The sequence below is a fragment of the Electrona antarctica genome (genome assembly GCF_951216825.1).
Source record: "Electrona antarctica genome assembly, chromosome: 18".
Lineage (NCBI taxonomy): Eukaryota > Metazoa > Chordata > Actinopteri > Myctophiformes > Myctophidae > Electrona > Electrona antarctica.
In genome coordinates this window covers 5,069,305-5,086,207 of record NC_136799.1, presented here as the reverse complement: position 1 = coordinate 5,086,207, position 16,903 = coordinate 5,069,305, and the positions used below count along the sequence as shown (strand labels likewise).

The window sequence follows — 16,903 nt, the reverse complement described above, 5'->3', positions numbered from 1 at the left end:
TGGGGAGGTTCCAGGGGGTCCTTGGGAAGGTTCCAGGGGTCCTTGGGGAGGTTCCAGGGGGTCCTTGGGGAGGTTCCAGGGGTCCTTGGGGAGGTTCCAGGGGGTCCTTGGGGAGGTTCCAGGGGGTCCTTGGGAAGGTTCCAGGGGTCCTTGGGGAGGTTCCAGGGGGTCCTTGGGGAGGTTCCAGGGGGTCCCCAGCAGCAGGGGTCCTTGGGGAGGTTCCAGGGGATCCCCATCAATTTGAAAATGTTTGTAGTTTCTGAGTTATTTAACTTAAACACCCAATGAAATCTCAAATGGCAATAGCACAAGCTTTGGCACGCTACTAGTTCTACATACTTACACCTAGAACCCCCAAAAATATCCACTTCTCCACTGATGTAAATGTAGAGAAACCTCCCAGTACAAAGTCACACAGACACACGCATAGCCATTTGATTATCATTTATTATGTGCATCGTTTGGCCTTCTGCTCAAACACACATACAGGCCCGTATACTGCACTGTACATCAGTGGTTCCCAAACATTTTCATGCAAAGACCCCCAAATTGACACTAATTAGCCCCACAGATGGCCCCTTTGAAGAGATATGCCAGGGACCCCCATAAGAGAAGATTTGTATGGCTCAAGCAGTGATTCTCAACCCCTTAAATTTCAAGGACCCCCAGTTTGACATGAATTAGTCTATACGGACCCCCATTTAATGGCATTTCTATCTCTGGGACCCCCAATATATATTGTAAAATCAATGTTAATTTAACTCTGAGCGTGTACAAATGGAACCATTTGTACACTCTCAGAGTTACAGACCCATAAGGGTCCATTTGGTTCCAAACCATCCTTTAGCTGGGGACCCCCTGGAACTGCCTCAAGGACCCCTGGGGGTCCCCAGACTGCAGCACCAAGGCCAGCACGGTCCAATGGATGGAGACGTATATACAGTAGCTTAAATCAGCTTAAAACAAACAATACATACAAAAAAACAATAAAGACCTGATGAAAAGACAAACATACAAGAAAGATAATGTGTGTTTGTGGATAAGTCATATGGATAGCTATAACATATCCCAGGGACGTGACACAGGACACTGAAATACATACAGTGGGCCTATACATATCCCCTGCATTGATTTCTGCCCTGAAGGGTTAGTTCAGATTTTTGGACTTAAAGGAGCATTCAGTGATTTGGGTGATTTGGAAAACCCCCATTAACAAGATGTGCACATGCACACACTACAGTGGGGCAGGCCAAAAGCACACACACCAAGGCCCGCCCGCACTCGATCATTATTGGCGGAAGGCCCCTTTCTATCCTGATTGGATGAAGGCTGGGCCACCTAGCCAAAAATGGTGTTTTGACCCCAGGGGTTAACTGGGGACAAGGACTGTCTAAGAAGGACGAGACGCGAAGACCGTACGGGCGACGCCATGTTGCTTATAGTGCTCCATGGAAGGAAAGAAACATGCGCAGTTGAGACCAAGGAAGCTGAACGCGGAAGTGTTGGCTGCATATAGCCCATTGCGCATGTTTCTTTCCTTCCATGGAGCAACATGGCGACGCCATGTTGTCTTCGCGTCTCGTCCTTCTTAGACAGTCCTTGACTGGGGACAGGAAGGAACTCCTTATATTAAATCCCTTAATGGGCTAGCACCTCCTTATATTTCAGATCTTTTAAAATTGTATGTCCCAGAAAGATCATTGAGATCAGCAGACAAGCTCCTGCTGGATGTCCCAAAGTCCAAACTGAGACTTAGGGGAGATCGTGCATTTTCTGTAGCTGCCCCTAAACTTTGGAATGAACTCCCCCTCTTTGTAAAACTGTCCCCCTCTATCCCTATTTTTAAATCCCGTCTTAAAACACTTTTTTATTCCCAAGCTTTTACCCCAGAGTGAGATAATTTTTATTTTTTGTTTTTACTGTTTGTTTTGTTTTTTCTCCACCCTGTTGTATATTTGTATCTCTATAATGTGTTTTTGACGATTTTGTGCACTTTTATTTGTGATTTGTGTTGTTATGTTATGTAAAGCACTTTGGTCAACTCTGTTGTTTTTAAATGTGCTCTATAAATAAAGTTGGATTGGATTGGATATGGACTCAGCACACTCTATAGTAGGGAAGATTATCACAACAAAACAAAAAAAGAAGTGATATTTGAATTAAAGTGAAATCACTGAATATCAATATACCTTTAAAGTCGTATGAAATACTTGCCACTACATTAATGTAGTGGTTGTGAAGGTATTAATTGATTGCCTGAGTCCCGTGCATGGTGGGAGTTCTGCTCTGGTTTTGGGTAATATCAAGTAGTTCAGAGGGTAACTGGGGCCGGGCCACGCATTAAAAATAAATGAATCTACAAAACTAGCCCCATTTGTATTGTTGACCTATTTCTACCGAGCAACTTTCGTTCAAATTTGACCCCGCTATGTCACATGGAACAATTTTTTTTGGTGTGTTCAGTATTAGTACACCCCATAGAGCAGCACAGAGTGCTGCAGGATACTCTCCATAGCCACAGAGTGCTGCATTCTATGGGGCGAAGCACTAAAATGACGCTAGTTTTGTAGATTAATTTATTTTTAATACGTGGCCACCCAGTGACCCTCGGAACTACTTGATATTCCCCAAAACCAGAGCAGAACTCCCACCATGGGACTTAGGTAATAATGAATAATTTTCTTAATTTTGCTGATAGATTTAGCAAAAAATAAATCGTGAGAAATGAACATTTTGAAGTAAGGTGGTTTCTCCCCGACAGCAGCGATATTCAACATCAAAGGAAGCAAACTTTGAAGTAAAACTTGTCTACAGTTTTCAATTTGAATGTAATTCAAATTGAATTGAATTGAAATTGAATTAGATCAGGTCAACAGAACAGCAATGTTTCTGTTTCTGGTTTCTGTGTAAACCTGTAAATAACTTTATTTCACCCCAGAATTACATTGTTACTTATAGTGATGTAAATAAACTATATCGGGACATGTGTTTTCCCTATACTGCACAAACAGGAGACTTGTAAATACTTAGGGCTCCATCTTGCGCCACCCTTATCCCTTATCCCTAAACTTATTTTGCCATTTTTTACTATTTTGAAAATCATTTTAAAATAGTTCAACTAGCTGATCTACATCTACACGGTGAGAGCTTGTAGATTAGCTATTTTAACTATTTTAAAAGGTTTTTTTAAATAGTAAAAAATGGCAAAATAAGTTTAGGAATAAGGGTTAAGGGGGTGGCGCAAGATATAGGCCGTATGCTAAAGCGGAGAAGAAGTTCCGAGGCCGCTGAGGCAGACCAAGAGGTAGACGCAGGCAGACAGGCAGGCAGATGAATGTTTCAGAGTTCCATTTTTTACAGTACAGCAACACAGAGCTCTCCAAGGTCAAGGAATTGGCTCGGTCGGTGATACACCCCTAAAACCAACTGGTCAACATCTCCATATTAGGTGTGGTCACAAAGGAAGCACAGTATAGGTGTTCTAACATGCTCCAAGCAACACCAGAACATCTGTTTGTTGTCATCAATAGTGGCCAGTATAGCTATTCTGAGATGCCTATAGGCTGCTAACACTGTGTTTGAGCATGTACAACAGCTGGTCATTTACTTGGAGAAGAGACAATTTAGGCTACTGTATGTCTCACGGATGTGAAATAGCAGCAAATATGGTCAATGTGGTTCATCAAAATATACATCAATTGCACCTTTTGTCATATTAACGGTACGTAAATATGTAAATCTTCCCCCCAAAGAAACAGTATGTCATGAAGAAAAACTGGACAGATTATATTTTCCCCATTAGAACAGGCTGAAAATAACTTTTATACTTGGCGACTGCAGCCGATTCTAAAAAAACAAAATGTGCTATTTTTCAATAGCTAAAGTATAACATAATGCTTAAAACACCAAAAGGGGTTCCCGACCTGAATGGGTAAACCACTTAAAGCCCAACATTCAACCCCAGCATTCACCAAAAACAGCCGATTCTACAAGACAGATCAGCTACTTTTGGTAAAGAGAGATGGTGTACGTAGGGGCTGAAAAAGAAAAGTACAGTTTAACTCAGGTCTGTTTCAATAATCATAGAGGGTCTAAGTGGTTAAAATGAAGTGACACTGATGAATTCCATATATTATATCGCAGTATTCTGAGGCTCCCTGGACTTGCCTCAAGGCATCCTAGGATGCCACAACAAACGGCTCTTGTCCTCATTAAAGCACATGGGCAGGTTGAACCGCTCTAGTCCTCATTAAAGCACATGGGCAGGTTCTAGTCCTCATTAAAGAACATGGGGAGGTTGAAGAAGGATGAACTGCTCTAGTCCTCATTAAAGCACATGGGCAGGTTGAAGGATGAACTGCTCTAGTCCTCATTAAAGAACATGGGGAGGTTGAAGAAGGATGAACTGCTCTAGTCCTCATTAAAGCACATGGGCAGGTTGAAGAATGAACTGCTCTAGTCCTCATTAAAGCACATGGGCAGGTTGAACCACTCTAGTCCTCATTAAAGCACATGGGCAGGTTGAACCACTCTAGTCCTCATTAAAGCACATGGGCAGGTTGAACCACTCTAGTCCTCATTAAAGCACATGGGCAGGTTGAACCACTCTAGTCCTCATTAAAGCACATGGGCAGGTTGAAGAAGGATGAACTGCTCTAGTCCTCATTAAAGCACATGGGCAGGTTGAAGAAGGATGAACTGCTCTAGTCCTCATTAAAGCACATGGGCAGGTTGAACCGCTCTAGTCCTCATTAAAGCACATGGGCAGGTTGAACCACTCTAGTCCTCATTAAAGCACATGGGCAGGTTGAAGAAGGATGAACTGCTCTAGTCCTCATTAAAGCACATGGGCAGGTTGAACTGCTCTAGTCCTCATTAAAGCACATGGGCAGGTTGAACCGCTCTAGTCCTCATTAAAGCACATGGGCCGGTTGAAGGATGAACTGCTCTAGTCCTCATTAAAGCACATGGGCAGGTTGAAGAAGGATGAACTGCTCTAGTCCTCATTAAAGCACATGGGCAGGTTGAAGGATGAACTGCTCTAGTCCTCATTAAAGCACATGGGCAGGTTGAAGGATGAACTGCTCTAGTCCTCATTAAAGCACATGGGCAGGTTGAACCGCTCTAGTCCTCATTAAAGCACATGGGCAGGTTGAAGAAGGATGAACTGCTCTAGTCCTCATTAAAGCACATGGGCAGGTTGAAGAAGGATGAACTGCTCTAGTCCTCATTAAAGCACATGGGCAGGTTGAACCGCTCTAGTCCTCATTAAAGCACATGGGCAGGTTGAACCGCTCTAGTCCTCATTAAAGCACATGGGCAGGTTGAACCACTCTAGTCCTCATTAAAGCACATGGGCAGGTTGAAGGATGAACTGCTCTAGTCCTCATTAAAGCACATGGGCAGGTTGAAGGATGAACTGCTCTAGTCCTCATTAAAGCACATGGGCAGGTTGAAGGATGAACTGCTCTAGTCCTCATTAAAGCACATGGGCAGGTTGAAGAAGGATGAACTGCTCTAGTCCTCATTAAAGCACATGGGCAGGTTGAAGGATGAACTGCTCTAGTCCTCATTAAAGCACATGGGCCGGTTGAAGGATGAACTGCTCTAGTCCTCATTAAAGCACATGGGCAGGTTGAAGGATGAACCGCTCTAGTCCTCATTAAAGCACATGGGCAGGTTGAAGGATGAACTGCTCTAGTCCTCATTAAAGCACATGGGCAGGTTGAAGGATGAACTGCTCTAGTCCTCATTAAAGCACATGGGCAGGTTGAACCACTCTAGTCCTCATTAAAGCACATGGGCAGGTTGATGAAGGTGAACACGTTGTACTCGATGAGCACCGACAGCGTGAGGAAGAACACGTAGAGCAGCAGCACACACACGCCCAGACGCACGTCAAGACGCCAGCCGTTGGCGTGGATGCCGAGCACCTGCAGGAGGGAGACACGGAGCTTCATGTCCTGATCATTTGAATACTTTATTAATATTAAAAAGGACCACTTTACCACTTTTCAACCTGTCTTCATGTAATTGGTCCTCACTAATGTTCATGATAAAATGCCACCATTTGTTTCTACTCTGTCTGTGTCTCATAGGAAGGCTTTGGGCAGTTCAGAAACCCGTCCACCAATGACATCATCGTTAGGCAGATTTGTTTTAAAACAAGATTTTTTTCAAAACATATTTAGATTTGTATTATCGTGATGGCTTCCATTTTCGCATTGCAACTTTTCAGGAATAGGAAGCCTGCAGTTTCTATTAGCTTGGATTCCCCGTCGATGATGTCACTGGTGGACAGTTTCTGAACTGCCCACAGGCCTCCTATGAGACACAGACCGAGTAGAAAAAAATTGTGGTATTTTATCATGATTATTAGGTTGCAAAGTGGTGAAGTGGTCCTTTAAATGTAAACAGCCCGGTGGTACAGTAAAACATTAAGGCTAAAAGGATGACACAAAAACGTCCTGGGGACTTGTTTCCTATACAGTATGTATTCAATTCATCAATATAGCAAACAAAATAACACAATAAGCTACTGTACATGTCATCCAAAAATACAGACACTATCTAACTATAAATGCACCACATCTGTCTGTCTGTCTGTCTGTCTGTCTGTCTGTCTGTCTGTCTGTACGGTTGTAATCCACGTAACTCAAGAACGGGACTTTTTCCCCAACGGGACTTTTTCCCCAACAGGACTTTTGGGACTTTTTCCCCAACGGGACTTTTCCCCAACGTGACTTTTTCCCCAACGTGACTTTTTCCCCAACGTGACTTTTTCCCCCAACAGGACTTTTTCCCCAACGGTACTTTTGGGACTTTTTCCCCAACGGGACTTTTGGGACTTTTTCCCCAACGGGACTTTTTCCCCAACGGGAATTTTGGGACTTTCCCCAACGGGACTTTTGGGACTTCCCCAATGGGACTTTTGGGACTTTTTCCCCAATGGGACTTTTACCCCAACGGGAATTTTGGGACTTTCCCCAACGGGACTTTTGGGACTTTCCCCAACGGGACTTTTGGGACTTTCCCCCAATGGGACTTTTTCCCCAACGGGACTTTTTCCCCAACGGGACTTTTGGGACTTTTTCCCCAACGGGACTTTTGGGACTTTTTCCCCAACGTGACTTTTTCCCCCAACAGGACTTTTCCCCCAACGGTACTTTTGGGACTTTTTCCCCAACGGGACTTTTGGGACTTTCCCCAACGGGACTTTTACTTTTTCCCCAATGGGACTTTATCCCCAACAGGACTTTTGGGACTTTTTCCCCAACGGGACTTTTGGGACTTTTTCCCCAACGTGACTTTTTCCCCCAACAGGACTTTTTCCCCAACGGTACTTTTGGGACTTTTTCCCCAACGGGACTTTTGGGACTTTCCCCAACGGGACTTTTGGGACTTTCCCCAACGGGACTTTTGGGACTTTTTCCCCAATGGGACTTTTTCCCCAATGGGACTTTTTCCCCAACGGGACTTTTGGGACTTTTTCCCCAATGGGACTTTAACCCCAACGGGACTTTTGGGACTTCCCCCAACAGGACTTTTGGGACTTTTTCCCCAATGGGACTTTTTCCCCAATGGGACTTTTTCCCCAATGGGACTTTTTCCCCAATGGGACTTTTTCCCCAACGGGACTTTTGGGACTTTTTCCCCAACGGGACTTTTGGGACTTTTTCCCCAATGGGACTTTTTCCCCAACGGGACTTTTGGGACTTTTTCCCCAACGGGACTTTTGGGACTTTTTCCCCAACGGGACTTTTGGGACTTTTTCCCCAATGGGACTTTTTCCCCAATGGGACTTTTTCCCCAACGGGACTTTTGGGACTTTTTCCCCAATGGGACTTTTGGGACTTTTTCCCCAATGGGACTTTTTCCCCAACGGGACTTTTGGGACTTTTTCCCCAACGGGACTTTTGGGACTTTTTCCCCAACGGGACTTTTGGGACTTTTTCCCCAATGGGACTTTTGGGACTTTTTCCCCAACAGGACTTTTGGGACTTTTTCCCCAATGGGACTTTTTCCCCAACGGGACTTTTGGGACTTTTTCCCCAACGGGACTTTTGGGACTTTTTCCCCAATGGGACTTTTTCCCCAACGGGACTTTTGGGACTTTTTCCCCAACGGGACTTTTGGGACTTTTTCCCCAACGGGACTTTTGGGACTTTTTCCCCAATGGGACTTTTGGGACTTTTTCCCCAACAGGACTTTTGGGACTTTTTCCCCAATGGGACTTTTTCCCCAACGGGACTTTCCCCAATGGGACTTTTTCCCCAACGGGACTTTTGGGACTTTTTCCCCAATGGGACTTTTTCCCCAACGGGACTTTTGGGACTTTTTCCCCAACGGGACTTTTGGGACTTTTTCCCCAACGGGACTTTTGGGACTTTTTCCCCAATGGGACTTTTTCCCCAATGGGACTTTTTCCCCAACGGGACTTTTGGGACTTTTTCCCCAACGGGACTTTTGGGACTTTTTCCCCAATGGGACTTTTTCCCCAACGGGACTTTTGGGACTTTTTCCCCAACGGGACTTTTGGGACTTTTTCCCCAACGGGACTTTTGGGACTTTTTCCCCAATGGGACTTTTGGGACTTTTTCCCCAACAGGACTTTTGGGACTTTTTCCCCAATGGGACTTTTTCTCCAACGGGACTTTTGGGACTTTTTCCCCAACGGGACTTTTGGGACTTTTTCCCCAATGGGACTTTTGGGACTTTTTCCCCAACAGGACTTTTGGGACTTTTTCCCCAATGGGACTTTTTCCCCAACGGGACTTTTGGGACTTTCCCCAACAGGACTTTTGGGACTTTTTCCCCAATGGGACTTTTTCCCCAACGGGACTTTTGGGACTTTTTCCCCAATGGGACTTTTTCCCCAACGGGACTTTTGGGACTTTCCCCAACAGGACTTTTGGGACTTTTTCCCCAACGGGACTTTTGGGACTTTCCCCAACGGGACTTTTGGGACTTTTTCCCCAATGGGACTTTTTCCCCAACGGGACTTTGGGGACTTTCCCCAACGGGACTTTTGGGACTTTTTCCCCAACGGGACTTTTGGGACTTTTTCCCCAACGTGACTTTTTCCCCCAACAGGACTTTTTCCCCAACGGTACTTTTGGGACTTTTTCCCCAACGGGACTTTTGGGACTTTCCCCAACGGGACTTTTGGGACTTTCCCCAACGGGACTTTTGGGACTTTTTCCCCAATGGGACTTTTCCCCAATGGGACTTTTTCCCCAATGGGACTTTTTCCCCAACGGGACTTTTGGGACTTTTTCCCCAATGGGACTTTAACCCCAACGGGACTTTTGGGACTTCCCCCAACAGGACTTTTGGGACTTTTTCCCCAATGGGACTTTTTCCCCAATGGGACTTTTTCCCCAATGGGACTTTTTCCCCAACGGGACTTTTGGGACTTTTTCCCCAACGGGACTTTTGGGACTTTTTCCCCAATGGGACTTTTTCCCCAACGGGACTTTTGGGACTTTTTCCCCAACGGGACTTTTGGGACTTTTTCCCCAATGGGACTTTTTCCCCAATGGGACTTTTTCCCCAACGGGACTTTTGGGACTTTTTCCCCAACGGGACTTTTGGGACTTTTTCCCCAATGGGACTTTTTCCCCAACGGGACTTTTGGGACTTTTTCCCCAACGGGACTTTTGGGACTTTTTCCCCAACGGGACTTTTGGGACTTTTTCCCCAATGGGACTTTTGGGACTTTTTCCCCAACAGGACTTTTGGGACTTTTTCCCCAATGGGACTTTTTCCCCAACGGGACTTTTGGGACTTTTTCCCCAACGGGACTTTTGGGACTTTTTCCCCAATGGGACTTTTTCCCCAACGGGACTTTTGGGACTTTTTCCCCAACGGGACTTTTGGGACTTTTTCCCCAACGGGACTTTTGGGACTTTTTCCCCAATGGGACTTTTGGGACTTTTTCCCCAACAGGACTTTTGGGACTTTTTCCCCAATGGGACTTTTTCCCCAACGGGACTTTCCCCAATGGGACTTTTTCCCCAACGGGACTTTTGGGACTTTTTCCCCAATGGGACTTTTTCCCCAACGGGACTTTTGGGACTTTTTCCCCAACGGGACTTTTGGGACTTTTTCCCCAACGGGACTTTTGGGACTTTTTCCCCAATGGGACTTTTTTCCCAATGGGACTTTTTCCCCAACGGGACTTTTGGGACTTTTTCCCCAACGGGACTTTTGGGACTTTTTCCCCAATGGGACTTTTTCCCCAACGGGACTTTTGGGACTTTTTCCCCAACGGGACTTTTGGGACTTTTTCCCCAACGGGACTTTTGGGACTTTTTCCCCAATGGGACTTTTGGGACTTTTTCCCCAACAGGACTTTTGGGACTTTTTCCCCAATGGGACTTTTTCCCCAACGGGACTTTTGGGACTTTTTCCCCAACGGGACTTTTGGGACTTTTTCCCCAATGGGACTTTTGGGACTTTTTCCCCAACAGGACTTTTGGGACTTTTTCCCCAATGGGACTTTTTCCCCAACGGGACTTTTGGGACTTTCCCCAACAGGACTTTTGGGACTTTTTCCCCAATGGGACTTTTTCCCCAACGGGACTTTTGGGACTTTTTCCCCAATGGGACTTTTTCCCCAACGGGACTTTTGGGACTTTCCCCAACAGGACTTTTGGGACTTTTTCCCCAACGGGACTTTTGGGACTTTCCCCAACGGGACTTTTGGGACTTTTTCCCCAATGGGACTTTTTCCCCAACGGGACTTTGGGGACTTTCCCCAACGGGACTTTTGGGACTTTTTCCCCAACGGGACTTTGGGGACTTTCCCCAACGGGACTTTTGGGACTTTTCCCCAACGGGACTTTTGGGACTTTTTCCCCAACGGGACTTTTGGGACTTTCCCCAACGGGACTTTTGGGACTTTCCCCAACGGGACTTTTGGGACTTTTCCCCAACGGGACTTTTGGGACTTTTTCCCCAACGGGACTTTTGGGACTTTCCCCAACGGGACTTTTGGGATTTTCCCCAACGGGACTTTTGGGACTTTTTCCCCAATGGGACTTTTTCCCCAACGGGACTTTTGGGACTTTCCCCAACGGGACTTTTGGGACTTTTTCCCCAACGGGACTTTTTCCCCAACGGGACTTTTTCCCCAACGGGACTTTTGGGACTTTCCCCAACGGGACTTTTGGGACTTTTTCCCCAATGGGACTTTTTCCCCAACGGGACTTTTGGGACTTTCCCCAACGGGACTTTTGGGACTTTCCCCAACGGGACTTTTGGGACTTTTTCCCCAATGGGACTTTTTCCCCAACGGGACTTTTGGGACTTTCCCCAACGGGACTTTCCCCAACGGGACTTTTGGGACTTTCCCCAACGGGACTTTTGGGACTTTTTCCCCAATGGGACTTTTGGGACTTTTTCCCCAATGGGACGCACGCACGCACGCACGCACGCACGCACGCACGCACGCACGCACATGTAGAAACTCACAGTGAGTGCCATAGATCCGAGCAGAAGGACAACAGAGTAGATGATACCTCTACTGTTGATTACAACCTGCAGAGAGAGAGAGAGAGAGAGAGAGAGAGTTAAATCAATGCACTCCATTGAGGCCATATGGTTTCTGTCAGAAAGAGTCGGCGACCTTCGGGGTCGCCACAGTGGTAAAATCCATTTGGCCGCCATTGACAACCTACTGTGTATAAGGCAACATTTGCTAAATTTCATTATGATTTAGGTAGCATGTGACGGGTCAAACTAGGGGATTTTCATGATTCTGAATCCATTCCAAGCATTAGTTTTGCACGGCTATGGCCCTTTAGGGCGAGGTCGCTTTTCGCCATCAGGGCGTCTTACTGTATTATTGGTAGTGGTACCTGCTGTATGCTGCAACACATTTGCATTTTGCATTATTATTATTTTTGAGTAGTGTAAACCACTCCTACGACTGGCTTTGTTCGTTTACGTGTCTGTCTGTCTGTCTGTCTGTCTGTCTGTCTGTCTGTCTGTTCGTACCAAATGAGCATGGTTGCTATGGTCACCCAGTTCACACGGGTGTGATTTCATTACGTCAGACATTACGTCAGACCACAGCTGATCAGTCTATATAAGACCTTACACCACTCAGTTCACACGGGTGTGATTTTTTGCATTGCATTGGATTGATGCCATCAAGTAAATTGTGTTGGACACGAAATAAAATCATCCATCCATCCATCCATCCATCCATCCATCCATCCATCCATCCATCCATCCATCCATCCTCCAAGGGCCTCGGGGGGTTCCCCGGGCCCTGCTTTGAGAACCCCCAGGGTTAGAGGAACAAGAGGGTGTCTGCAGCAGAGACGAGAGAGAACAGAGCATTCCACTGACCTGTGAACCCCAACACACTGACCTGTGAACCCCAACGCACTGACCTGTGAACCCCAACACACTGACCTGTGAACCCCAACACACTGACCTGTGAACCCCAACCCACTGACCTGTGAACCCCAACACACTGACCTGTGAACCCCAACACACTGACCTGTGAACCCCAACCCACTGACCTGTGAACCCCAACGCACTGACCTGTGAACCCCAACACACTGACCTGTGAACCCCAACGCACTGACCTGTGAACCCCAACACACTGACCTGTGAACCCCAACACACTGACCTGTGAACCCCAACGCACTGACCTGTGAACCCCAACACACTGACCTGTGAACCCCAACGCACTGACCTGTGAACCCCAACGCACTGACCTGTGAACCCCAACACACTGACCTGTGAACCCCAACGCACTGACCTGTGAACCCCAACACACTGACCTGTGAACCCCAACACACTGACCTGTGAACCCCAACGCACTGACCTGTGAACCCCAACACACTGACCTGTGAACCCCAACGCACCGACCTGTGAACCCCAACACACTGACCTGTGAACCCCAACGCACTGACCTGTGAACCCCAACGCACTGACCTGTGAACCCCAACGCACTGACCTGTGAACCCCAACGCACTGACCTGTGAACCCCAACGCACTGACCTGTGAACCCCAACGCACTGACCTGTGAACCCCAACACACTGACCTGTGAACCCCAACGCACTGACCTGTGAACCCCAACCCACTGACCTGTGAACCCCAACACACTGACCTGTGAACCCCAACGCACTGACCTGTGAACCCCAACGCACTGACCTGTGAACCCCAACCCACTGACCTGTGAACCCCAACACACTGACCTGTGAACCCCAACACACTGACCTGTGAACCCCAACCCACTGACCTGTGAACCCCAACGCACTGACCTGTGAACCCCAACACACTGACCTGTGAACCCCAACGCACTGACCTGTGAACCCCAACGCACTGACCTGTGAACCCCAACACACTGACCTGTGAACCCCAACGCACTGACCTGTGAACCCCAACGCACTGACCTGTGAACCCCAACCCACTGACCTGTGAACCCCAACACACTGACCTGTGAACCCCAACCCACTGACCTGTGAACCCCAACACACTGACCTGTGAACCCCAACGCACTGACCTGTGAACCCCAACACACTGACCTGTGAACCCCAACACACTGACCTGTGAACCCCAACACACTGACCTGTGAACCCCAACACACTGACCTGTGAACCCCAACACACTGACCTGTGAACCCCAACGCACTGACCTGTGAACCCCAACCCACTGACCTGTGAACCCCAACCCACTGACCTGTGAACCGCAACACACTGACCTGTGAACCCCAACGCACTGACCTGTGAACCCCAACCCACTGACCTGTGAACCCCAACGCACTGACCTGTGAACCCCAACGCACTGACCTGTGAACCCCAACGCACTGACCTGTGAACCCCAACCCACTGACCTGTGAACCGCAACACACTGACCTGTGAACCCCAACCCACTGACCTGTGAACCCCAACACACTGACCTGTGAACCCCAACACACTGACCTGTGAACCCCAACACACTGACCTGTGAACCCCAACCCACTGACCTGTGAACCCCAACACACTGACCTGTGAACCCCAACCCACTGACCTGTGAACCCCAACCCACTGACCTGTGAACCCCAACCCACTGACCTGTGAACCCCAACGCACTGACCTGTGAACCCCAACGCACTGACCTGTGAACCCCAACGCACTGACCTGTGAACCCCAACGCACTGACCTGTGAACCCCAACGCACTGACCTGTGAACCCCAACGCACTGACCTGTGAACCCCAACGCACTGACCTGTGAACCCCAACGCACTGACCTGTGAACCCCAACGCACTGACCTGTGAACCCCAACGCACTGACCTGTGAACCCCAACGCACTGACCTGTGAACCCCAACGCACTGACCTGTGAACCCCAACGCACTGACCTGTGAACCCCAACGCACCGCCAGCGTCTGGATGCTCCAGGGCAGTCCCAGACCCACCAGGATATCAAACACATTGCTGCCTATGGAGTTGGACACAGCCATGTCCCCCAGACCTAGAGACACACAGAGAAGACATATGGAGACACAGCCATGTCCCCCAGGCCTAGAGACACACAGAGAAGACATATGGAGACACAGCCATGTCCCCCAGACCTAGAGACACACAGAGAAGACATATGGAGACACAGCCATGTCCCACAGACCTAGAGACACACAGAGAAGACATATGGAGACACAGCCATGTCCCCCAGGCCTAGAGACACACAGAGAAGACATATGGAGACACAGCCATGTCCCCCAGGCCTAGAGACACACAGAGAAGACATATGGAGACACAGCCATGTCCCCCAGGCCTAGAGACACACAGAGAAGACATATGGAGACACAGGCATGTCCCCCAGGCCTAGAGACACACAGAGAAGACATATGGAGACACAGCCATGTCCCCCAGACCTAGAGACACACAGAGAAGACATATGGAGACACAGCCATGTCCCCCAGACCTAGAGACACACAGAGAAGACATATGGAGACACAGCCATGTCCCCCAGATCTAGAGACACACAGAGAAGACATATGGAGACACAGCCATGTCCCCCAGGCCTAGAGACACACAGAGAAGACATATGGAGACACAGCCATGTCCCCCAGGCCTAGAGACACACAGAGAAGACATATGGAGACACAGCCATGTCCCCCAGACCTAGAGACACACAGAGAAGACACATGGAGACACAGCAATGTCCCCCAGGCCTAGAGACACACATAGAAGACATATGGAGACACAGGCATGTCCCCCAGGCCTAGAGACACACAGAGAAGACATATGGAGACACAGCCATGTCCCCCAGGCCTAGAGACACACAGAGAAGACATATGGAGACACAGCCATGTCCCCCAGGCCTAGAGACACACAGAGAAGACATATGGAGACACAGCAATGTCCCCCAGGCCTAGAGACACACATAGAAGACATATGGAGACACAGGCATGTCCCCCAGGCCTAGAGACACACAGAGAAGACATATGGAGACACAGCCATGTCCCCCAGGCCTAGAGACACACAGAGAAGACATATGGAGACACAGCCATGTCCCCCAGGCCTAGAGACACACAGAGAAGACATATGGAGACACAGCCATGTCCCCCAGGCCTAGAGACACACAGAGAAGACATATGGAGACACAGCAATGTCCCCCAGGCCTAGAGACACACATATAAGACATATGGAGACACAGGCATGTCCCCCAGGCCTAGAGACACACAGAGAAGACATATGGAGACACAGCCATGTCCCCCAGACCTAGAGACACACAGAGAAGACATATGGAGACACAGCCATGTCCCCCAGGCCTAGAGACACACAGAGAAGACATATGGAGACACAGCCATGTCCCCCAGACCTAGAGACACACAGAGAAGACATATAGAGACACAGCCATGTCCCCCAGGCCTAGAGACACACAGAGAAGACATATGGAGACACAGGCATGTCCCCCAGACCTAGAGACACACAGAGAAGACATATGGAGACACAGCCATGTCCCCCAGGCCTAGAGACACACAGAGAAGAAATATGGAGACACAGGCATGTCCCCCAGACCAGTGGTTCCCAAACCTTTTCATGTCAAGGACCCCCAAATTAACACTAATTAGCCCGCGGACCCCCATTTGAAAATATATGACAGGGACCCCCAGGCAGAAACCTGGTTCGGACATCTGGTAAGGATGCCTCTCGAGCATCTCCCTATAGGGAGGTCCTCGATGCACGTCCCACTGGGAGGAGACCCCCAGGCAGACCCAGGATGAGCTCTTGGATCGCCTCGGGATCCCCCGGAATGAAGTTACTCCTGGAATGAAGTGACTGATGTTGCTCCGGAGAGGGAGGTCTGGAGCTCTCTGGTGGAGCTGTTGCCCCCGTGGCCTGACTATATGGATACCCCTCCATCAGTGCCCATATACCTGAGGTGGGGTTTGGCGAAAGGGCCTTTTCTGTGTGGAGTTTGCATGTTCTCCCCGTGTCCCCTAGGCCTAGGGTATAAGGTACCCTCACAAAAAAACATGCAGTAATCCTGGTCTCTAAACTACCTCCCCCTGGCCAGCCGGGCTAGGGGGAGGCTCTCCCCAGGGTGGCAGAGGAAGTGTAGCGCCTCCCCCTGGCCAGCCGGGCTAGGGGGAGGCTCTCCCCAGGGTGGCAGAGGAAGTGTAGCGCCTCCCCCTGGCCAGCCGGGCTAGGGGGAGGCTCTCCCCAGGGTGGCAGAGGAAGTGTAGCGCCTCCCCCTGGCCAGCCGGGCTAGGGGGAGGCTCTCCCCAGGTTGGCAGAGGAAGTGTAGCGCCCAGGATTACATTAGATAATTGACACTGGGAGAAAAAATGGGTTAAGCTACAAAATCGTGGGATCAAAAAAGAAGAGAGGGAAGTTAACCCATTTTGGGCGGGAACCCCTTTTGGTGTTTTAATCATTATTGTATGCTTTAGCTTTTT

General features: G+C 48.6%; 1 protein-coding gene across 1 annotated transcript in view; it reads right to left on the bottom strand.

Annotated features, from left to right (window-relative positions):
• Window positions 1-5,780: 5,780 nt before the first annotated feature.
• LOC306942689 (sodium/potassium/calcium exchanger 4-like) overlaps window positions 5,781-16,903 on the bottom strand; it is a gene marked incomplete at both ends in the record, with an annotated part of 48,088 nt that continues 36,965 nt past the window's right edge. Inside the window, 3 exons of the mRNA XM_079528698.1 lie at window positions 5,781-5,933; window positions 11,476-11,541; window positions 14,360-14,472. Coding sequence (XP_079384824.1) covers window positions 5,781-5,933; window positions 11,476-11,541; window positions 14,360-14,472 — 332 coding nt within the window. The remainder of the gene's footprint in view (window positions 5,934-11,475; window positions 11,542-14,359; window positions 14,473-16,903) is intronic.